At 45.6% G+C, this 25,491-nt stretch overlaps 1 protein-coding gene across 3 annotated transcripts in view; it reads right to left on the bottom strand.

Annotated features, from left to right (window-relative positions):
• Positions 1-25,491, bottom strand: part of DRC10 (dynein regulatory complex subunit 10) — a 136,823-nt gene that overhangs the window by 16,274 nt on the left and 95,058 nt on the right. For all 3 annotated transcript variants that reach the window (XM_086943250.1, XM_086943249.1, XM_086943248.1), the window contains one exon: positions 3,218-3,289. In XM_086943250.1, the coding sequence (XP_086799376.1) occupies positions 3,218-3,289 (72 nt within the window). The remainder of the gene's footprint in view (positions 1-3,217; positions 3,290-25,491) is intronic.

The following is a 25,491-nucleotide window of genomic DNA, read 5'->3' on the forward strand; positions in this document are numbered from 1 at the left end:
CACTTAGTTACAATGTTACATCTTAGAATGAGCTGCAGTGCAGAACCCTGGCACCCACTTCAACATAGGCACTGGATGTGAACAGAATGGCTATGAGGGGAGAACAAAAATACTTTGCCGAAGTAAGAGAACATATAAAGAAACCTTTTACATATTGTCATGATCCTGCAGGCGAATCCATTTCCAGTCCACTCAGAGGGAACACTGCATTGTCCTATTGTTGGCTACAATCTGAGATCATACAACGGACGCTGGAACATTCTATGATAGGTTAGAGTGGAACAAAAGTTACTTATGGATAGTTGACGGGGACATCAGTCTGCAGTTAGTGCATTCTGACACTCCCTGTATTTCTATTATTTTCAGTGTCATCTGCTCTTGAGACCAATGGTTGAAGCTCAAAAAAAATTGTTGCTAACCCAGCAGAGTGCTAGATGATTCTAGATTGAGGGTATATCGAACTATACTGTTTCATCACCAGGCTATGAAGAGACTTACAATCCACCTGTACCACTGGAAAGTGCATCTACTGAAAATCCCTGTACTCTCCTATAGCTAGGACCACTATGAATGTGTGTTTGGCACATTGTTCATAAGTATGATTTGTATGGAAAACCATGTTTGGTTTGAATGTAGTCCTCTGCCAGATCACATTACATATAGCCCAAAATGGTGGCAGGAGAAGCTCTCAAAGCTCCAGCTGAGAAACTTTGTCTTTTAGATGCAATTTATAGACAAGGAACTGCCAGAAAATGAGACATACCTGAATTCATCAGATTGCCTGGTCATATCTCCTTCCACACATCGATGAAGAATGATATTTGTGCACTCATCCCCTTCAACCCAGTTGGAAGTATTTAAGTGCTCACATCAATGTAAAAGAGCTGTTCGTCTAGGAACCGTTCACATTACTTTATTTTGCTTAGTATTCTGTAGCCCAGTTAAGAGAATACTTTTGCCTAGAATCAGGCTTCCTGTGTTGCTATATGGTACTGTGTAAATAAATTTAAATGTAAATGTGTTTGTATTTATATAGCGCACTTCTACCTTGAGGTCTCGTAGCTCGTAGGTCTCTGGCTTTCCTGTGAGATGTCCACTCCTGGGCACCCCCAAGGTGAAGCCAGGCATGCTAGCGCTGCTGGGGCCGTTGTGGAGATTAAGCAAGCTATTGCCCAGAGTCACAGAGTGGGACCCATGATTAGACTAGGCACCGAGGCGAGAATTATCAGGTCCAGGGAGATTGAGTCCAAGAGCCGCCGAGGCGGGAATTGAACCCTGGTCCCGGGCTAGACCTCTGCATCAGGGTCTGCCGCTCCAACCATTGAGCCACGCTTCGCCTTGGCCTTCAAGCCTAGCACATCAGAGCCACCTTGTTGCTGTGCCCTGCCCTGAAAGAAGAAGTGCCAATCTGTGCAGAGGAGCAATCCTGACCAGGAAGACAATGGGCAAGCACAGGCTAAGCTGAGACCTGAATGAAATGAGCCACCTAGGCACCACACGGACCTTGTAGGTCAGCTGGCCGAGACCCGACAAAGAGAATGAGAACATATAGAGAGATGGAACCATCGCAGGAGACATTCAAGGTGTGTGCCTTTGGCAATCGTACATTGCACATTTAGTCACCAACTTTGTGGAAGCCTATAGAGCCACATTTCCAGCCAGACAGTGTTCACTTTCCCAACATCCTGTGGTAAGATGCCTTTAAATGAAGCTGACCAGCCTAAAACCAAGACCATTTCTCAATGCCTGTAGTTTTGGATATATTAGATTGTAAAACTGTGGTTAGCTCCTAACCCTAAATCATAGTTCTCTCGTTGCAAATAAAAACTAAAATGCTCACTGAGTGCCCCAAGACCCGTGGGTGCCTGCACCAACCTAAAGCTAAATAAGTTTGATGAACCATTTAAAAGAAAAGGTCTACAGAAGTGTGACATTTACAGACGACCTACTGTCATAGTTCATTCCCATACCCAGGGGACCCCTATCTGAACTTTAAGTTTGGATACAAAGAAGAGCTTTAACTGGTGGCCTGCCGAACTGTGTTTAGTGTCCGCTAGTTAACTGGCCGGTGTAACTGTGACTATGAAGCAGTTGTTTAGCACCTTACTAAAACAACCAAATCATCTGTGGGTGGGAATCCAACTCCGCTTTTATTGGTGTGTTTAGGGTGTTTGTGGTAGATTCTCAGATGCCTAGCACCTCACCCATGGAGCTATACCGTTGCACCCAGAAATGCTGAGGAGCTAGGATAAAAGGCACATTATTTAGGCGTACTTGTCACAAATGTTGTATTCTGCCTCACTCATTTGTTTCATTGACTGGGAGTGTAAACAAAGTCTCAGTAAAATGACTGAGGCCAAAGGCTCCTGAGGACATTTGGGGACCCTAAGCTTTTCTCCTCGGGATAATATTGTCACTAGGACACCAAGTTATTCTGAGCTAGAGCACCTCACCATATGTACTATAAAATATTTGTTGTCATCATGGTCCCAGAAGGTTATATAACCTTCTGTTTTATGGGTCTGCTTCATTTGAACTTTGTTTACATTTTTCTGTTGTAAACAATGAATACTTCTCTTTCAAAGATGTAGATATAACTGGACAGTGACTTCTTTTGGTGCCATTTTTGTGTCACACAGTACTAGCATTCTAATCGTCATCACCTCTTACATTAACTTGTCAGTGCTCAGCTGCGCAACCCTCACAGCCATGGTGTAACAGTGGAGGGACGATTATTCCCCACCGAGCGACCTAGTAATCACTGCCTGCCCTGGACCAGGAAGGAAAGCCTGACCGGCTACACTGTTATCAGAGAGGAAGAGCAGCATTATTAGCCTCGCTATGGTGAGATGGCAGAGACACAAAATACATTATTATGAATAGAGGCTAAGATAAAGCGCTACTACCCTCTGATGGAAATTAATCAGTGTGCAGGAGAAGGAGGACATTTAATATTTAGGTCTTAAAATGAATCAGTCCTTGTTCCCTGTACTGATCTTTCAGCTTTACGTCCTAAACGAAATGGGGTCTTTGAGGGGGAGAATGCCCTTCAGGACACAGGAGACACCGGGAGCAGAATTTAGCACATCATAGCCCAATCCAGTCTTCTAGCCGAACATTGACCCGACTGAATTCTGGACTGGATCATGCCCTCGTGCAAGAGGCTGTTTTCAAAACGCATCGACTTTCATTCTTACCGACAGGTGGAAGAGCTCACCTGCTTCTCGCCCATATCTGTATCGAACTTTTGGATCCAGTTCTCAATTTCTGTCTCCAGCTTGTACTTTTTCTGCGGACAAAAAAGGCAGAATTAAGAACACGACAACAGCGATGTACAATTGATTGTGAATGGCCTGTGGGTTGATGAATGGTCTGTGTGCTAAAATAAGAACAGGATTCTTAAAACAAAACTCAATCTACTTTTATAAAATTAATAAATGAATAAAGTCTGCAGCCTCAGTAGTGCCATATATTGAATTTTGTATTAAAAGCGTTTTGAAGGCACTTGGGTCAAGTGGCATTGCAATTCATGTGATACCTGCAAACCAAAACCTTGTTGGGGACATAGGCCTCACAGCTTCACAGTTAATTACACAGTGAATGCAGTGCTTGAAATACAAGACTTTTAGAGGGCGGTTTACATCTCATGGGACAGCAGAAAGCAACCAAATTACAAACCTTTTCGGTTTACACAAATGAGTGCAATGAGGGCTCGATAGCTTGTGGAGGTAAAACAATTAGAATCACATCTGTGAGAGTGAACACAGCCACACACCGGCCATGTTAGCAGGAAAATGGGAACTCCTGCTACCTTTTCCAACTTATGCTCTAATATTAAATGCCCAAGGTGATACCAGCGAGGCATGGGCATGTTTTTGCAAGAGTACTTAAACTACTTTCCCTAAGAACGTGACCCATGTAGTAATTTAGCCCAATGCACTTATCTGGACTGATTGGTTTTCCCCCTTAAGTGTTCCCCTTTAACAGCAAAATACACTTCACTTAGAAAAATAATATGCTGTCACTTAACATTTTTACTGCCAGATGTCTCAGTTAAAAAGTTTTCTAGTAATCTAATTTTTAACGTCACAAAATGTAAGACCCCGCAAAAGTAAAAAAATATATGAGAAACTTTACAAACTATGGGATTTTTTTAATACTCCTTATCAGAAAATTCTCCACTAATCCCATAGACTAATTCGAAGAGCACTCGCTCCACATATGTTCCAATACTGTTTCCACTGTAGTTATTGCTCCATTATAATATTTCAGTCAACTAGTATTTAGACATTAAACAAACATTCTCTCTCCTCCTGCAACCCCACACTTCCACGAGCCCAGAAATCGAAGGGGATATTAACAGAGAAGTAGCACTATCACATCAATCTAGGATCAAGGTCCAGGGGTGCCTAAACGCATCAAGCGTTTGTTTTCCTCTGCCGTATTATGCGTGTTAACTTTACTTCATTATACTCTACTGTGTAACGCTCTAACTCCACTGTACTTATTTGCCTCTCTATTCTAGTCTGCGCCACTCTACTTCATTCTGCTCTGCTTCACTCTACGCCACTCAACACCACTGTGCTCTACAGCACTGCACTCTACGCCATTCTATTCCACTCTGCACCACTATACTCCATGCCACTGGTCTCTGCACCACTCTAATCTACTTTATGCAACTGCACTCTACTCTGCACCACTCAACTCTAAGCCACTCTATTGCACTCTATGCCACTACACTCTGCATCACTCCACGCCACTCTAATCTAGTCTGCACCACTGCACTCTACTCCACTGCAATCTGCACCACTCTATTCTACATCATGCACTCTACCCTGCACCACTCCACTGTAAATCACTTCACGCCATTTCACTCTACTCTGCATCACTCTAGGCCTCTGCACTCTACACCACTTTACTCAAAACCACTGACGAACAAGTTACTTACCTTCAGTAACAATACATCTGTAAGAGACATATATTAATTATAGATTACTTACCTTAGAATTACCCCCAGGCGTCAGACTGGATCCGGAGCAATTCTTTCGTAGCAGTACACCTGCATGTCGATAGGTGGCGTCATCAACTCCGCATTCGTCGTCGGCGTCATGGAAGCTGGGATGACGTCACGTTATCTAATTAGACGCTGCCCTCGCACGCTGACGTCAGTTCTTTACACGACATTCCATGCCAGAAGCGCAGAACCATGCAAGACACTAACCAATGGTGCACAAAACAAGGGCCCTGAAAGGAAGTCCTTAACCCTAGAAGTCAGTTTGCAGAATGGGGAGGATGGGTGGGTCGGTAAGGAATCTATAACTAATATATGTCTCTTACAGATATATTGTTACCAAAGATAAGTAACTTGTTCATCTGAAAGAGACTATTAGTTATAGGTTCCTTACCTTAGAATAGATACCTCAGCAATACGAACGGTGGGTCTGCGAAACAATTCACATCAGGAAGTCCTGTTGAACAGAACAGCCAAAGAAGTCGTCCCTTCGGACTTGAGAGTTCAGGCAGAAGTGTTTGGTGAACGTGTGCAGAGATGCCCATGTGGCTGCCTGGCAGATATCATGAAGGGGAACTCCATGTCCAAAAGCAGTAGTGGCTGCAGTCGCCCTGGTGGAATGGGCGCGCAATCCTACTGGAGGCTCCTTCATTGCCAAAGAGTAACACATTTTAATGCAGAGAATGCCCAACCGAGAGATGGTCCATTTTTGCATGGCCTGACCTTTTATGGCACCCACATAACTAACAAAGAGTAGGTCATCCACCCATAATTGTCTTATGCGATTCAGATAGAAAGATAGCGCACGTTTTGGATCCAGACGGTGGAGCATCTCTTCCTCTTTTTAGGGATGCGAAGGCAGAAAAAAGGTGGGCAAAGTGATGGTTTGACCAATTTGGAAAGGAGTAAACAGTTTGGGAAGAAAGGAAGGTCTGATTCTTAGGACAACCTTGTCTGGATGAACAGCATGAAAAGGAGGCTTAGAGGACAGAGCCTGAAGCTCACTCACCCTGCGAGCAGAGGTGACGGCCACTAGGAAAGCAGTCTTTAAAGTTAAAAGCCTGAGAGGACAGTTATGTAGTGGCTTGAAAGGAGTGCACATAAGGTATGTCAGAACTAAGTTCATGTCCCACTGAGGCATTACGAAAGGAATAGGAGGAAAGAGGTGAGTAATGCCCTTAAGAAATGTGTTTACAATTGGGGACTTAAAAAGAGAAGGCTGATCAGGCAGCCAAAAAAAAGGCTGAGTTGGCTGAAAGAGAGCCCTTAAGTTTGCTCAGGGCAGAGCCCTACTGGGCCAAAGAAAGGAGGAACAAAAGAACTTCAGATAGAGGGGCAGAGAGGGGATCCACAGCCTTTACTGTGCACCATGCCACAAATTTGTTTCATCTACAGGCAAATACCATCTTAATGGATGGACGCCTGGCTGCCAAGATAATTTTACAGACTTCGAGAGGAAGGTCAAAAGCCGTCAGTTGTCGCCGCTTAATCTCCACGCAAGGAGGTGGAGGCTGGACAGGTTCGGGTGGAGACCGTCCCCTGCTGATGTGACAGAAGATCCTACAGAAAAGGCAGTCAGATCGGAGGATCGATGGCCAGATGCAACAGCTCGGTATACCAGACTCTTCGTGTCCAATCCGGAGCAACAAGAATGACTTGGGCCCGGTCGCGCTTGATCTTCTTCAGCACTCTGGGCAGAAGTGGTATAGGAAGAAAGGCATATAGCAGACCGCAACTCCACTCGCGACGAAAAGCGTTGCGGAGCGAGTGCCGCCTTGGAAATTCCAAGGCGCAGACTGCTGACATTGCGCGTTCTCTTCAGTGGCAAATAGATCTAACCAAGGCTCTCCCGACTGCTGAAAGAGACCTTCCACCACCTCCGAGTGAAGACGCCATTCGTGATCCTTCATGCACCTGTGGCTGAGTTCGTCCGCCCTGGTGTTCAGTAAACCTGCCAGGTGTTGAACCACCAGGGATATGCCCCGATGTTCCAGCCATGTCCAGAGGTGAAGGGCCTCTTGACATAGGGTCCACGACCCCAACCCGCCCTGTTTGTTGTAGTACCACATGGCGGTGGTGTTGTCCGTGAACACCTGCACTACCCTCCCCCGGACAGACGGAATGTATGCCTTTAGTGCAAGATGAATTGCCCTGAGCTCCAGAAGGTTGATGTGCAGCCCGGACTCTGCCGGAGACCAGAGGCCTCCCCATGCCCTCTGTCAGATCCCATGTGGCCGCCCCATCCCAGAAGTGATGCATCTGTCACCACTGTGAACTTCAGTTGGGGAAGGGAGAGGGATCTGCCGTTGTCTGGGGAACCGGGTTTGAGTCTCTGCAATGACGCTGAACTTCCTGTGATTCTGGACAAAGCACTTAATCTCACCGTGCCTAACAAAAATGAATGTGTCCTCATGTAAGCAACTGGTGCTATGTAAAGTGCTCTGATATCCGATACTGGGTCAAGTTTGCGCTATATAAAACTCTGTAAACAAAAATAGATATACACACACACACACATATATATATATATATATATATATATATACATACATACATATATATAATATTGCCACACACAAGTTGCCCTCGTAGGGAAGCCACACTCGGGAGGGTTAAACACAAATGCTGCCCTTGGCACTGTGACAGCCTGCAAGTTATAAGAAAGAGCTCTCCCAGTTAGTTGTAGGCCAAGAGGAGGGAGATCAAAAATACAGAGCGTAAGCAAAACCTTGAAGTACAAACTCGTCTGGGACCCCCTGCTACGGCCATCAAGTCTCCACTCAGAAGTAGAATTAAGCTTCACTACTTTCTGGTCAACAGCAAAATCTAAACACAAGACCAGCACCCTATGAGGACCTAGATCATACCAGTACCGGTTTCTCCAACACGCATTGAAACCTTACACATCATCATGGAACACTATTATCATCCATCTTAAATGCCATAGCAGATCCCTTTATTCAGTCTCATGTGATGACCCGTATCCCTTCTACTGCACACCGATGTCAATTGCAATAGAAAAGGAAAAACGTATTGCCCCCTATTTTTTAAACTTTGTTCACTCATTGCCTGTATCTGTTTTGTTTGTTTTACCATCTTGGCCCTGAGGAAGGTGATTGTCTCACCGAAACGTACGTAGGCCGTACATCCTTACAAGATCTGGATAATGTATCAATGATTGACCAATACCACACAGATCATCGTTTAAAACCGGTGGAATTCTCACTTTTGTACCATCTGTAGAAAGTGTATTACCATCTGCACCTTTGGGTTGTTATTCTATCTTATTTAGTGTGTTTGCATGTTCCTTTTTTTTTTGTTTTAAACAAATTATGAATGTGGTTGTATGACTGGTATGCGTGAAAGTGAGTATGTTATTAAGATATATTAGTAATAGGGGCAAATTCACTTTTCAAAAAATCTTCTTTACACTGCACTTCATTCAACTGCACTATTGGCAATCTAGTTGAATGTATTAGAACTATTTATGACTCTTTATATGTGATGTTGTAATGCATTTTTGTATAAACTTTGAAAAAGTAAAATGATATAAAAAAATACAATAGAAAAAGACAATAAAATAATATGTTTGTAATACTTTAAAGTCTTGTCTATCTATAGCATCCCTGTATATGAAAATAACTGTTGGATTCAATGCCTTGTTAAAAGCAATACTTGCTTACGCACTGTGACAGCCTGCTCCACGCTATCCCTGGCAGCTTGCCAGATGCGTTTCGGGAGTGACTGCCGCCCTTTCTCAATGGCTGCACAAACGGGAGACAAGACTTCTATTCCACACCTGCATTTATTGAAAGCAAATCAGTCCCGCCCATGTGGGCTGCTGCAAGGCATCATGGTTAATGAAGTTCCTGCCCAAAGACCGTTGCAGGTTTAGCCCCAGTGGGCGTCTTGAACATCCACTTGTAAATGTCTACCCCAGTGGGTGGAAAGGCATGAGGCAACTTGTGTGTGGCAATATTTAGCGGCTGGTCCGGTCGCTGGGAAGCCACGCCGCTGGTCAGGCGGATCGTCGCTGCTCATGAAACCCGAACGGCGAAACGAACGAGAGGGGCCTGAGCTGCCTGTATATATTGGACTTGTGCCAGCGTTGCCTCGTGCCTTTCCACCCACTGGGGTAGACATTTACAAGTGGATGTTCAAGACGACAACAGCAGCCATTTAATAGTGTTTAGTGCGTTTAAATTCATCTTCTTTTCATTTTTCTGCACGGTTCTTTACATGCAAATAGAGCTTGCTTTTAAATGATGTGACTCACTTAGAGAAAAATGAAAAGAAGATGAATTTAAATGCACGCATGAACTTACTAGAAGGAGAGCATTAATCTGCATATCGGACTCCATGCCCCATAATGCACGCAGGAGAGTGTAATGTTGACACGCCCATGTGGGAGGTATGGTAAATAAATGCCGGAAACGCAATGTGGATCTCATGTGTGCTGTTTAATGCCCAGGAAGAAGGGGCTTTTGGCCCTGAAAAGCGTAGGCAGATTGCAATGGAACACGCACTATGAAAGCAGACTGCATCTTCAGGCTGGAGGGCTGAGAATCGTCGAGTGCGCCTCAAAGCTTCAGGGCAATTTGCGTTTTATCCATACTAATATAATAAAGAGAGAGCCCAAACCTTTGAGGCGGGTAATCTCAGGAACCACAGCACCAATCACAACACCCAATACAGCGTTGGAAAGGGCAGTTGCAGCAGAAGGACATAGGCTATGCAGACGCCCACCATATACATTTAAAAGGTAAAAGAACTGTGCCAGCAAAGTAGCCCATGTGGGCGTGTCTGCGTTGTGCTGTGGGCGTGTGCTGGGGGCGTGACAGACGCTGGGGGCGTGTGGTACGTTCCGCCCTTCATGCCATGTCTCACATCGTGTGCTAATCCCAACCTGCTCCCTTTAAATACCCCTGCACCCCATAATCATAACCCACCCTTACTCCTTAAAATACCCCAACACCCTTAAACACTTACCCTTCTTAACCCTATAAATATACCCTGTACCCCAAAACCCAAACCTATCCCTAAACCCTAAAAATACCCCTGTACCTCAAAACCCAAACCTAGCCCTGAACCCTATAAATACCCCTGTACCTCAAAACCCAAACCTATCCCTGAACCCTAAGAATACCCATGTACCCCAAAACTCAAACCTAGCCCTGAACCCAAAAAATACCACTGTACCCCAAACCCCAAACCTACCCCTGTACCCCAAAACCGAGCCCTGAACCCTTAAAATACCCCTGTACTGCAAAACCCAAACCTATTCCTGAACCCTAAAAATAGCCCTGTACCCCAAAACCCAAATCTAGCCCTGAACCCTACAAATAACCCTGTACCCCAAAACCCAAACATACCCCTGAACCCTAAAATACCCCTGTACCCCAAAACCCAAACCTAGCCCTGAACGCTAAAAATACCCCTGTACCCCAAAACCCAAACCTAGCCCTGAACCCTTAAAATACCCCTGTACCCCAAAACCCAAACCTACACCTGAACCCTAAAAATACCCCTATACCCCAAAACCCAAACCTAGCCCAGAACCCTAAAAATGCCCCTGATCCCCAAAACCCATACCTATCCCTAAACCCTAGAACTACCCCTGTACCCCATAACCCCAAACTATATCTGAACCCTTAAAATACCCAAACACCCCAAAACATATACCTCAGTACCCCAAAACATATACCCCTATACCCATACTTACCTTATGCAAACATTAAAAAAAAACATGCTTTTACCATTCATGTATTTACAACAAATTTAGTTGTAAATGTATGCGTGGTAAAAGCATATAAAATGTAATGCCATGCGTTATAATGGCATTGCGGAGTCATGGTACTTATGTAATGAAAGTATGCGGAGTGATGGTATGCTGAAAGAAAGTTGCGGAATAATGGGTGTTTACCCTCCCCCGGTAAGTACATTGGTGGCACGGCGGCCCACATCTCCAGCAACATACTCATATTTTTTCACCACCCATTTGAAAAATGCACAGGTCTCTCTCATTGATGGCCAGCACCGACATACACTTTTAGACACACCTAGAATTGCGAACTTTAGAGCTGGGAAGCTACGTTCGAATCTCGGCATCAGCTCAACATCCTGTGATTCATTTGTCTCCCCGTGCCTACCACAAATGAATGTGTTATTCTGTAATGTAATTTGTGCTCATGCCATGTTGTCGAGTTCGCGCTATATAATATTGCAAGGAAAAATAAAGTAGGGAAACTCGAGTTCACACACTACTGAACGCGCACTCTTAAGTGCATCAGCAGTGCACTGTGAATCTGGCTGCTAGTAGATATATATATATATATATATATATATATATTTTACGAAAGTCGACCCAGGCTAAGGTGAATAAATATTTATTTAAGTTTCAAAAAATCGCCACCAGCATAACGTTTCGGCCTTCTCAGAGGCCTTGATCACATGACGTCAAGGGAGGGACACAGGCTATTTAAAGTGCAAGTGTAATAATAGTGCAACATGATTGGTGATTTCAAAAGTACAGAGTAATAGACATAGTAAATAGATTTGGGTTTAAAACAAGAGCAGTATTTACAATAGTTAAAAAACACTGAAATTATTTTTAAGGGAATATTAGATTTCATATTGGTTAAAATCATTGTATAAAACCCTTAAAAAAAATTTGCGGAAACCTTGATAAGTCATTGTAAGCAAAAACACACAATATTGTATCATGTTACAGACTCTAAAATAGAATTTCATCATATGTCCGCTTTGTAATAAATGTCATGATAACAACTAGGTAAACATTATCTGGATAAAACCCAAGTGGGTGAAATCACATGCTCATGTCTATTTTCTACTCAATACCTAACTATGAATTTTTCAAGTTTTCATCAAAATCAAGGGGTTTAAATCCCCATGTTGCCACCAATTTGTGTTTAACATAAATTGTGACGAGAGACGAAGGTGTGAGTGTAAAAAGTGCAAACACAAACTTACAAAGTGTTGACATAAAAACGCCCATGATGGTCAACCTGGGGTATAATTTTATGGTTAAAAAGATTTTTATAAATTCATAACAAACACGGGTCAAATGCAACAGAATGCCAACTGGAATTTTCAGTTAATTAAAGCTGCTACATTGAGCCTATGCCATTTACTGGGAGCCTATATGATCTCAGTCCTATCATGGAATACACACGGTATTATAGCAGGAAGCAGAAAGAATGTATAATGGCCACTGGTGACTAGGACAATCTCATGGGGGGTATCTAAGGGCCAAAAATGTGATTTAAAGATGTGTATAAAAATCAACACTGGTATTAAGACCCAACGGAGCTCTAGTATCCAGGTCAAGGATATATTTTGTTTCTTGGCGCCGGAATTTTGCCTCCCTATTGCCACCTCTGCGTAAGGGTGGGATCGCGTCAATGGCAAAGTATTTTAAAAGGGGTCTTTGTTTGCCATGATGTTCCTTAAAATGACGCGCCACTGGATAAGATTGGTCCTCGGTGTTAATGGCCCTAATGTGCTGGAGTATCCTCTTGTGCACCTGCAACTTGGAGCTACCCACATATTGCAGGGCACACGGACACTCCAGCACATAAACTGCATACTCCGTTTTACACGTGAGTTGCTTAGAGATCAGACGGGGAATTTCAGAAAAAGGAGTCAGGTATTGGGTTTTGTTAATTCCATGTTGGCAGGCTTTACAGCAGGAACATTTTTTAAAACCTTTAATTGCTTTGAACCAAGGGGTAACAGTAACCACCTCAGGGCTAGATTTAACCAATGCTTCTCCAAGAGAAAACGCCATTTTTAGGAGATATTGGGTTTGGTTGGCATGAGGTGGCCTATGATTGGGTCATTGTTGACCAGATTCCAGTTTTTTTAAACGATCTTGCGCAATGCTCGGATTTCTTGTCTTAATGTCAATACCAGTCTAACTGGTTGATTGGCATTATCAGTTTCTTGTATTGCACCCTTCCGAGGTTGTAGAGCAACCTCCCTTGGCATAGCATTGACTTTTCTGATCGCAGTATCTATTGTTGTTAAAGAGTAACCCCTCGCTAAAAAACGTGTCTTGCTGTCCTCCTGTGCCTGTCTACACTGTTCTTCCGTACTGCAGGTACGTTTGACTCGCAGCATCTCCCCGAAGTAAAAACCTACTATCTACATAAACATGACCTACAAAAGTATCAGTTTGCAAACAGCACACATGTTTTACACCTGTTCAACACCTGCTCTTGCCTAATGGTTAGAGTAAAGGGTGTCAACAGTACTCGGTAGGTCGGACATCAGGGGAGAAGCCATAAAGATTGAGGTTTCTGCTTCCCGAGTCAGCGACGATCACGCCTACCCATCTCTACCGGGTCCGGATAGTGAAGCAGAAACCTCATTCTTTATGGCTTCTCCCCTGATTTTTATTAGGTCCTGAAGAATCGTAGCAAATGAGCCTGAAGCGAGAAACATGTTGACCACACCCTTCACATTGTAGTACTGTATCGTTCCTGGAAACCTAAGTTACAGCGAATACAGACTACCCTTGATTTTACTTGCGGCAGAGGACCACCAGAATAAAATTGTTTTCCGGTACCTTGTGCCTCATTTTATCTTCACCCACACCTTCTACTCTGTCCTGGCCCCTCACCCACACTTCACCTATAGGCAGTTGGATAAAAGATCTCCGATAAAGAGCCGCTCTTTGAGGTGTGCCCGTTGGGCATTGAACCGCTTGCCCAACGAGGAGCATTGCCTATGATGAAGCATGACACTCGCAAGGGTGTGTGAGGCCATTATATCCAACATGTTGGAAACCCAGGGTTAGCTCTCCTTTGAGCACTACCCCTAGCACCTTAGTGACCGTCCTTTCCTTTAGGAACAGCTCAGTTTTCTCTTTGTTATCAACTTTCATAGATTCCCATAGCTTGTATCAGAATAGATAGCAGTTAGCATGCTTAGCACACTTCGTATATAAAGTCTCAATAACCTCACATAATATGTTATGAATTCACCATAATATCATAAGACAGTTAAACAACAGTACAAATAACGAAATGTGAAAGAAAGGAAGGAGGGTAGAAAGGAAAGTTCACCGCTCACTGGAAGAGATTTCTCAGGACCGCTTGACCAACAGCCGCATCTCCTTTAGCAGAGGAGTCCAAACATTAGTACCTTGTGAAGGAATGAGTACTGCTCCAGGTGGCCGCTCTGCAGATGTCCTTAATCGATACTCCTGCAAACAGCGCAGTTGAAGAGGAGATAGATCTCGTGGAGTATGCTTTAACCTGTCCTTTCAGGGGCTTCCCCGCCGCCTGGTGGCAGAAGCGGATTGCACTAGATATCCATCTGGAGATCCCTTGCTTTGATAACGGAAACCCCTTTCGAGGGGGCCCCAAAGGCCACAAACAGCGATTTCCTAAACCCAGCCATGCGTTGAAGATAGAATTTTAGACATCTCTGGACGTCTAGAGAATGAAGTGGCCTTTCGGCCGGAGTGGCAGGCCGAGGAAAAAATGAATTCAGAACAACCGGTTCATTCAGATGAAAGTCCGTAGGAACATTAGGCATAAACTTAGGATTCATTCTAAGGAGCAAGGTATCATTCTTGAACTGTAGGAAGGGTTCTTTGATGGTCAGAGCCTGTAGTTCTCCCACCCTCCTCGGGGAGGTGAGAGCGAGGAGAAGAGCCACCTTTCATGACAAGAATTTCAAATCAGTCTTATGGATTGGTTCAAATGGGGGCCTCATTAGTTGGGCCAGGACCACGTTTAGATGCCATACAGGAGGTGGAGGCAGGATTGGTGGAAACACTCTAAACAGTCCTTTCAAGAATTGCTTAATGACTCTTGTCGACAAAAGAGAAGGACCCGACCTTGTCCTTCTGTATCTGGAGATTGCCGCCATGTGGACTTTGATGGAAGAATGGGCAAGACCTGCATGAGCCAATGACAGGATATATGGCAAGAGTTGATGCGGAGCAGACGAAAAGGGGTGTACTCCTTCTCGCTGACACCATACATAGAAAAGTTTCCGCTTTGCTCTATAAGTCCTATTTGTGCTAGGGGCTTGTGCCTGAGCCAAGATGTTTCTGCATTTGTCAGAAATGTCTAAATCTCTGAACTCTCTGTGCTCAGGAGCCATGCTGCCAATTGAAGCGAGTTCGGGTTCGGGTGGAGAGCCTGGCCGTTGGACATTGACAGAAGAGATTGGCTGGATCGGAGATGCATGGGATGGTCTTGGGACAGAAGGGGGAGTTCCATGAACCAAAACTGGCAAGCTCAGGCGGGAGCTATCAGAATCATTTTGCATCGGTTCATCTTGAGTTTCCTGAGGACTCAAGGAATCAGGGGAAAAGGAGGAAAGGCGTAAACAAATGCGCCGGACCAAGCCATCAAAAGCGCATTCCCCAGCTATCCCCGATGGTGTTCCCTGCTTGCATAATGCCGGCATTTCTTGTTTGCCGCTTGGCGAACAGGTCGATCGCTGGTGTCCCCCAGCGGGCAAAGGTCTCCTTGACCACTGAATCGTCTAATTCCCATTCGTGAGAAATCGCTCTTAGGCGGCTTAGAGTAGCCGCCTTTGTGTTGTATACCCCTGGCAGATGCTTTGCCACAAGCATGATGTTCTGTGAAATCGCCCATTCCCACAGCAGCTGTCCTTGGGCAGCTGTGACGATCTTGTGCCTCCCTGTTTGTTGACATAGTGCATAGCCGTGGTGTTGTCCGTACGCACTAGGATGGATGAGTTTGTTATCCTTGGGAGGAAAGCCAACAGAGCCAACCGAATGGTTCTCAGCTCCAGAACATTTATATGAAGACGACGTTCCACCGGCATCCAATGCCCACTGACTTGGAGATCTTGCATGACCGCTCCCTATTCTTGAAGGGAGGCATCTGTTGTAATGATGCGAGGAGCTGGAGGCATTCTGAAACTGAGGCCCACTGAGAGGTGAGATCTTTTTATCCACCAGGCAGCCGCCTGCTTCATTTGTAGGGTGACAGTGACCTTGTCGTTGAATGAACCGTCCACTTGCCTCCACTGAAGGTCTAATTGCTCTTGTAAGGGACGCATTCGCAGCCTGCAGTGCGGAATCAATTGAATACAAGATGAAATCGACCCTAGAAGAGACTTGTACATCATGACTGACACTCAATGCTTCTTTCGCAGTCGACTGGCCGAAGAAATGAGTCTTGCTTGTCCTTCTTCTGATGGGAAGGCTTTGCAAGCCTGCGAGTAGATAAAAGCGCCCAGAAATTTCGCCGAATTGGCCGGACGAATGACTGATTTCTCCCTGTTGAGCTGGAAGCCTAGTTGATTGAACAGACGCAAACATGTCTCTACTGCTCCTGCGGCCGCTTGGTAACTTGGTGCCTTCAGCAGCCAGTCGTCCAAGTACGGGAAGACTTCTAGCGACTGTCTTCTCAGAAAAGCTGCCACCGGGGCCAGCACCTTTGTGAATATCCGCGGCGCGGATCTTAACCCAAACGGGAGCACAATGATTTGGAAGTGACTCTTGCCCACTGTGAAGCGAAGGAAACGTCTGTGAGCTGGGTGGATCGGGATATGGAAGTAGGCATCTTCTAGGTCTAACGTAGCCATAAAGTCGCCTGGATTCAGGAGGCGCAAGATGTCCCGGAGTGAGATCATTCGAAATGAAAGTTTCATGAGATAGGTGTTGAGCTTCCTTAAATCCAGGATCGGACGCCACTTGTCCTTTGTTTTGCGAATCAGGAAAAACCTGGAATAGAAGCCTTTGCCTCTTTGCAATAGAGGGACACGTTGGATCGCCCCTTTCTGAAGCATTTGTTGAACTTCCAATTGCAGAAGGCTTAGGTGTTTTGTATTGGTGGCGTGGGGAACTCTGTACGGTGAAAAATCCTGGAACTCTAATGTGTGCCCCTGACGGAAGATGTTCAATACCCACTGATCCAATGTTATCTGTTCCCAGCTGTTCAGATATTGAGAGATCCTGCCGCCCACTGGTGACACATGGGGCGGAGGAACAGTCGGCAGGCAGAGTCAGGAGGCCGCTATTGACGCTTGGAGGCGTCCCTGCCTTGACGACCTTGTCACCCACGTGAGTTTTGGCGAGAGAAAGATTGCGATTGTCGCTGATAGTACTGATTACCGTACTGAGGTCTGTACGATTGTGATTGCTGAGAATAGCGTTGTTGTTGGTAACCACCTCTTGTCGCTGTGAAGCCTCTTCCTCTTGCCCCATGGAAAGGTGTCTTCCTATATTGCAGGGTGCCCAGGGACCGAGCCGTCTCCATGTCCTTCTTTATTCCCTGTAGAGTATCATCAACATGTTTCCCAAACAGCATGTCTCCGCCAAAGGGTAAGTCCAGGATTTTATTCTGGACTTCAGGACGAAACCAAGTCGCTCGCAACCAACCCTGCCATCTAAGAACAGCTGCTCCACCTAGAGCGCGGAAAGCGGTGGTAGCGATGTCCATCGCGCTGTCTATTATTTCTGATGAGGAGCGTTGTCCCTCCTCCAGGAGTTTCTGGGCCTCAGCCTTAGGATCGTCAGGAAGCTGGTCCAGGTATGGCGAGATGTCACTCCACATCTGACGGCCGTACCGTGCTAGGATTGCTAGGGCAGTGGAAGCCCTGACTAGCAAACTAGCAATAGACGAAAAACGCTTCCCTGCGTTATCTAATCGTCTTCCTTCCCTGCCCGGTGGAGCTGTAAGAGGAGCGGATGGATTGCGCGACTTTCGTTGAGCTGCTTGTAATATCACCGAATCCGGTATTGGTTGGCCAATAAAGCAAGCCGGACTGTTATCCGGCGCCTTATATTTCTTCTCCAAGCGCGGGAGGACCGGAATGACCGTAGCTGGCGCCTGCATCACTTTCTTTCCCTCTTTCCATATGTGATCCACGAGGGGAATGGAACGGACAGCCTTGCGATATGACTCCTTGAAATCATATAGAAAACAATCTGTGGAAGTTGAAGGCATGGCGAGTTTAAAACGTGCCGTGGCCCTATCCATCATGTTTTGAAAACCTCCCACGTCCACCGGAGGCGAGTCTATCGGATCCGGTATTGGGGATGCCGGATCCGGAATAACGTATTGATCCCATTCAACATCAGGATCTGGAGCCTGATTATCTCCCTCATCATCCTCTGAAGTGTCAACACGGGTAGGTTCTATCCGCTGAGGAACATCTATCGCCTCCTCTACATACGGGGGCGGTGAAGAGCAAGTAGCCGACAACTGTGGTTGCTCCTGCGCCTGCCCTTGCACTGGACGCGACGCCTGCCTGCTGCGATATTCTTCCAAAATAGCTCGTAAGCAGAGTAATCGGCATTGAGACCATACCCTGCTGACCCAGGACTTCCTGGTATGCTACACGATCCTGCTGCTGCTGTTGCTGCTGATGATGAAAAATATTCATTCTCTGGCTCAGAGTTATGAAATTTGAGGTGCAATTGTGATGGACTATACGCATCCCCGAAGTCACCATCTTCCTCATCCGAGTACTCTTCCTCGTCAAACAATAAGGCTGGAGGCAAAGGAGTCACCTTCCTGGGCGAAGTCATATCCGGTGTAATACGCCTTTTCCTAGAGTTCTCAGCCCTCACCAACGTCGACGCTTCCATAGTCGACGGTGGCTTCGTCGAGGTAGTCGACGGCAGAATTGGCATGTCAGCAGATGTCCCTCACGGTCACGTAGGGTCTTAGTTGAAAAGGTCCTGCAGATCTTACAATCTGCCACCTTATGATCTGGGTATAAGTAATATATACAGTCCTTGTGCTTATCCTCAGCAAAAAGTCATTTTTTAGAACATGTGGCACAAGGCCTGAACAGGTTTTTCTTCTCCTTGTCAGCCATCAAATAAAGTTGTTAACAAATCCTGTCAAGATTTAGAAGAAAACAGTACCTCAAGAGGAAAACTAGAGCAGAGCTCTATGGAGACTCCCTATCACCAACGTGCGGTAGAAAATCTGAGGTTCTGAGCTTTCTCAGGAAGGTTCCAGAGGGTGAGGCTGATCTGATTAGTTGGTGCTCTATATTTGGGTCTTTTTACAAAAGGACAAGGACACCTATAGGCTACAAAAAAGTATAAGGCCTAGGCCTAATTCTTTCCTCTTATGTACCTCTTTTGGTTTATCTACCTATATATATATATATATATATATATATATATATATATATATATATATATATATATATATACACACACACAGATATATATACACACATATATATATACACACATATATATATACATATACATATATATACTAGCAGCCCGTCCCGACGTTGTCCGGGTATGAATTGCTGCCGGCCACTAGTATATGGTTTTGTAGGATTTCGTTTTGATAGCATTTCTTATCTGTGACAGGCCTGTGAAACGCTCCGATTCACAGTGCACTGCTGATGCACTTAAGAGTGCGCGTTCAGTAGTGTGTGAACTCGAGTTTCCCTACTTTATTTTTCCTTGCAATATTATACAGCGCGAACTTGACAACATGGCATGAGCACAATTTACATTACAGAAGAACACATTCATTTGTGGTAGGCATGGGGAGACAAAGCGATTTGCCTGGAATCACAGGATGTTGAGCCGATGCCGAGATTCGAACGTAGCTCCCCAGCTCTAAAGTTCGCAATTCTAGAACTTTTGGCGGGAGGTGTGTCTAAAAGTGTATGTCGGTGCTGGCCATCAATGAGAGAGACCTGTGCATTTTTCAAGTGGGTGGTGAAAAAATATGAGTATGTTGCTGGAGATGTGGGCCGCCGTGCCACCAATGTACTTACCGATGGAGGGTAGACACCCATTATTCCGCAAATTTCTTTCCGCATACCATCACGCTGCAAACTTTCATTACGAAAGTAGCATGACTCCGCAATGCCATTATAACACATGGCATTACATTTTATATGCTTTTACCACGCATACATTTACAACGAAATTCGTTGTAAATGCATGAATGGTAAAAGCATGTTTTATTAATGTTTGGATAAGGTAAGTATGGGTATAGGGGTATAGGTTTTGGGTTACTGAGGTATATGTTTTGGGGTGTTTGGGTATTTTAAGGGTTCGGATATAGTTTTGGATTATGGGGTACAGGGGTAGTTTTAGGGTTTAGGGATAGATAAGGGTTTTGGGGTACATGGGTATTTTTAGGGTTCAGGGCTACGTTTGGGTTTTGGGGTATAGGGGTATGTTAGGGTTCAGGGGTAGGTTTGGGTTTTGTGGTACAGGGTTATTAGGGTTCCGGGGTAGGTTTGGGTTTTGGGGTACAGGGGTATTTTAAGGGTTCAGGGCTAGGTTTGGGTTTTGGGGTACAGGGTTATTTTTAGGGTTCAGGGCTAGGTTTGGGTTTTGGGGTACAGGGGTATTTTAGGGTTCAGGGGTAGGTTTGGGTTTTGGGGTGGGGTATTTTAGGGTTCAGGGGTAGGTTTGGGTTTTGGGGTACAGGGTTATTTTTAGGGGTACAGGGCTAGGTTTGGGTTTTGGGGTACAGGGGTATTTTTAAGGTTCAGGGGTAGGTTTGGGTTTTGGGGTACAGGGGTATTTTAAGGGTTCAGGGCTAGGTTTGGGTTTTGGGGTACAGGGGTATTTGGGCTCAGGGATAGGTTTGTGTTTTGGGGTACCGTGGTATATTCAGGGTTCAGGGCTAGGTTTGGGTTTTGGGGTACAGGGGTATTTTTAGGGTTCTGGGGTAGGTTTGGATTTTGAGGTACAGGGTATATTTATAGGGTTAAGATGGGTTAGTGTTTAAGGGTGTTGGGGTATTTTAAGGAGTAAGGGTGGGTTATGATTATGGGGTGCAGGGGTATTTAAAGGGAGCAGGGTGGGATTAGCACACGATATGAGACATGGCATGAAGGGCGGCACGTACCACACGCCCCCAGCATTTGTCACGCCCCCAGCACACGCCCACAGCACAACGCAGACACGCCCACAAGGGACTACTTTGCTGGCACGGTTCTTTTACCTTTTAAATGTATATGGTGGGCGTCTGCATAGCCTATGTCCTTCTGCTGCAACTGCCCTTTCCAACGCTATATTGGGTGTTTTGATTGGTTCCTATTGTTCCTGAGATTACCCGCCTCAAATGTTTGGGCTCTCTCTTTATTATATTAGTATGGATATATATTTTATTACCGAGGCTCCCATTCCGACGACGGGGAATGATACAAGCTATGGGAATCTATGAAAGATCCAATACTGGAGTACATCGGTATACACCTTCGGGGGAGGCAGGGCCTCTGAGTTTTTGGTCTGGTGGTGTTGAATAGAGTATTACATAGCAAACAAAAAGGCGTACGGAAGCATCTTAGAGGGGTGACCAGGGGTTATTGGCCAAGCAGGAGGAGATATATATTTATACATATATCCTAGCAGAGACAAAATTGGCAAAGTCAAGGTTAATGGTATTAGCCGGTCATAGTAATCAGCAATGAGGTCGGTCCGCAGTATCTGTGCCAAGCTGAGATGGATTTAATCCAGATCTTTTGACTGGGGAAAAATGTTTGCATTGTCAGCATTCAGACTATCATTTGTTTGATGTAACACTTTTCACCCTAAGTGGGATGGGTATGCCCAGGCGTGGGTTCCTTGCTCACCGTGCCACTGGATTCAAGCTAGCTTGGCTGAAGAAGGGTGACATACCCTGAAACTAGTCCCAGGATGCTTGTTTACGGTCCAGGGAGGACCTGGCCTGGCAGTTCGGTCTGAACTGTTTCCATGAGACACAGGTTCAAGACTGATTTGCATATGGCTGGGTCCAAAGTGGGATGGCGTAGTGGGCAAAAGAATTTAACCCAGATCTTTTGATGGGGGGAGAAGGTTTGCATTGTAAGCATTCCGTCCATCAGTTTTTGCTGTAACACAAGCTGAGATGGGGAGCACTCACGATCTGGTGCAGGGGTCTCCAACGAGTAGCACAGGAGCTACTGGTAGCTCACCAGCACCCAAAAGGTAGCTCTCAGAGGTGAAGCCAAGGCCAGTACCTCACTCAAAGGGTCTGTGCATACTAAAGAAGACAGCACTGCTCATTGCAAAAGGCAATGTGTGTGTCTGTCTGACATACTGTCCCTCCTTAATACACAATATCGCTTCCTGGAAACTGCACCTGGTGTTAAGGACCCCCAAATGTATATGCTGGAGTCCATTACAAAGGTTCTATCTTTGGCACAATTGTCCCCGTTCCGGACATAATGGTACCAATGGAAGAATAATGGTAATCCTGGAGGATTTGGGCTGTTTGTGGTCTAGTCATGGCATACTGGAAGCCATCATTGACATATTAAGTACATGACTTGCCTACTTTTTGCCACACTTGACATGATGGGGGCCGCCCCTCACATAATATTGACCAGGACGGATATATGGTGGGCATCCTGGCCAACATAGTGTCCAGCCTTGGCATAATCGAGGCTCTTGTACAATGTTGCAAAAGACACACAATTGATGGACGGAATGCAGGACAAATCAAAACATTCACCCCCAGTCAAGAGAACTGGGTTAAATCCATCCTTTTTTTGCTCACCATGCCACCCCAGTTTAGACCTGGCCATATGCCCATTAGTCTTGACCCTGTGCCTCATGGGAACAGTTCAGACCGAACTGCCAAGCCAGGTCCTCCCTGGACCGAAAACAAGCATTGTAGGACCGGTTTAGGGGTTTCACCCATCTTCTGCCAGGATAGCTTGATTCCAGTTGCACAGTGAGCCCAGGACCCACGTCTGGGCATACCTGGCATACTTAGGGCGAGAAAGCAAAAGACACATAATTGATGGATGTAATGCAGAATATATAAAATGTAGGCCCCTTTCTCTGTACTGGGGTGTCATATGGATACTTCGCTACATATATTGCGTTAAGTTAGCATGAGTGTATTACATGTTTAAACAGCCGTTTTTCCTTTGGCTTCAGTTTTGCACACGACACCTACTTGTTGTTGTCGCTTTCACCCTAGAGGCGGTGAGGTGGTTTATTTGGAATAATATGTTATTTCTATGCTATCAGCTTTGCCTGGTACACTTGGTACAACTGTCTGCACACTGAGAGCTGAACAGTCTAAGATTAACCTAACACAAGGTTGCTGGAAGGCCTGATCCTCGCACCACATTAGACATAACACAAATAATGTTGATGCCAACATTTTGGGCTCTACGCGGGTTTAAGATAGAGTTACACGGAATGAACGACACACTTGGTGCTGCGCATGAAGAGAGCTGGTAGCTGTTGATGTGATCTACTCCTACTGACATTTAGAGGTATGGGGCCGCCCTGCTAAAGCCCGAATGAGACCTTCATATATATAAAATAATATGATAGATAGGGTGCGCGAAATATAGGTGATATAGATTTCTATAGATTTTGCATTGTAACATGCTATCACCATTTGCTTACTATGGATTAGTGATTATGCTGCTGACTCTGATTTTTATAATCTGCATTTTGGTATTATACAAGATACTGCGTTTGAGAACTTTGCATTGAATAATAAATATTTCAAACTTGCACTTGTGTTCTTTGACTCTCAGTTTGGGTTTGAAGTGATTATATAACGAAAGAGTGTTCATGTGTTCCACGATTCCTGAGGTATTCTAAAGTTCATGTTCTGGTTTGTCTAAGACATGGATCATTCCATAATGACCCATGAGACACTGTAGCTAGCTAGGTAAGGGGATTTCTGACACTGAGATGAGTTTTGGATCATCCTAACTCACTGAGGTTCTAGATCTCTATGCACAGTTCTGTGAGAGAACGGAAACCCTGCTACATGGCGCCCATACGTTGGTTGGCCTTATATCATGACACTCGAGTAGTATATCATTCAAACCTTGACACCTTCATTACCGTTTCCGGTAAACGGTGGTGTCGGAAAAACCTACCTATTTTTTAAATAGGTCTTTTCAAGCTTGAATTCTTCTAAAAACGGTTTCTTTGAATTACTACCCAGTTGTGCTACAAAGTGTTCTTTGTCTTTTTTCTCTTCCTGTGCTACCATGGCCGTGGACATACCGCAGCATAGCCGCGTCGCGGTTCGCGACCACTTGCGGGCATATAATGTCCCTGTGGAAGGCTTGGCTGTGGTTCTAGTGGTGAGTGCGGAACATGCGTACCCGTACGAATTGTTTTATTCCTGGGTGACATTTCCGTAAGTGGACGCTAATTCGGGTGTCTTCCATTCATACACTGCCTCGGCTGTACCGGGGGTTTATGCTCCGTACAGGGCACTGGAAGTACCTATTGATGCTTGGCAGCACGGAGTTTGGTTTGGTGGCGCCCTACCCCATTCTTTAACGGCTCCGAGGTTAGGTCCTTTGTCCATTCCGGGCACAAATTGGCCCGCTTTGGGTGGATTTACTCCTCACCCTAATCGCGCTACTTGCAGTGTAGCTGAGCTGCGGCGTCTTCATGAAGTCGCGGTTGGAGTGATTAGGGCGCTAGTTCATTACATTGGTCGTAATGTTCATGGCGCAGCCCCCGCAGGTGCGCAGCTTCGAGCGGAACAGGCTGGTTTGAAAATCAGTCCTGTCTTGGTGAATTCCGTTATGGGCAAGAAGCCCCAGGATAAGGATGATTTTCCTTACTGGCTTGCCGAGAAATTCGACCAGCTGGAGGCTGTGTTTCCTAATACGACTCCGGGTGAAAAACACCGGATTCTTACGCTTAGTTTACCGAAAGATTTAGCCCCTGAACTTGCTGACTGTGAAACTTGGGGTAAGACTTTTGCAGCGGTTTACTCGAGGTGCTATGGCACCCCGTCTGTGTCAAACCTTTCTGCGGTCCTTAAACGTGTTCAGGATGATCACGGACCGGAGTCGGCGGTTGAATTAGGTATGCGCCTGAGCGGCTCGTTTGAGACGGTTTGCGGTCTTATCCTTGCGAATGTCAAGGGGGATGCAGTGAACTTTCAGGTGGCCAATGCTCTGGCGTTAATTCCCGATGCCGAGAAACCCCGTCAACTGGCAAGAATTATTGTGGCGGCTTATAAAATGGTTGGCCGCACTTCTAAGGGTTTAAAAGCTTTTTCTGAAAAAGAGAAGAAGCAGCCCCAGGGACAGTCTTCGGAAACGGGTGGACAACCCAAGTCCAAAAAACAAAATTGGCCTAAAAAGCAGAATCAGGGTAAGCAACAACAACAGCAGACACAGGTTTCTAGTCCGGTGCCTTCACAACCTGCGCAGTCAGATCGAGTTTATGATTTGCGCGATCGCGCGACGATTAAATCGCCTGAGAGATTTCAGGCTTCTGACCAACGCTCTCCTCGTTCCTTTCAGGACTCATCGGCTCCGTCAACCGGTGGTGGAGGGGGCGGCAGGGGCAGGGGTGGCCAGCAAGGACGTGGCCATCCCTGTGCGCGAAGTGAAGGGGATCAGCGGGACGACTCTACGCCAAAGAGACCACAGTTTGCCAAGAAGAAAGTCGCAGCCTTAACGGCGCATCGATATGCCCCAGATAGTGAGAACGCGGCTTCGGAATCTGACGTGGGCTCTGACCTTGCTGGACAGCG

Source organism: Lissotriton vulgaris, chromosome 11 (assembly GCF_964263255.1).
Source record: "Lissotriton vulgaris chromosome 11, aLisVul1.2, whole genome shotgun sequence".
Classification (NCBI taxonomy): Eukaryota; Metazoa; Chordata; class Amphibia; order Caudata; family Salamandridae; genus Lissotriton; species Lissotriton vulgaris.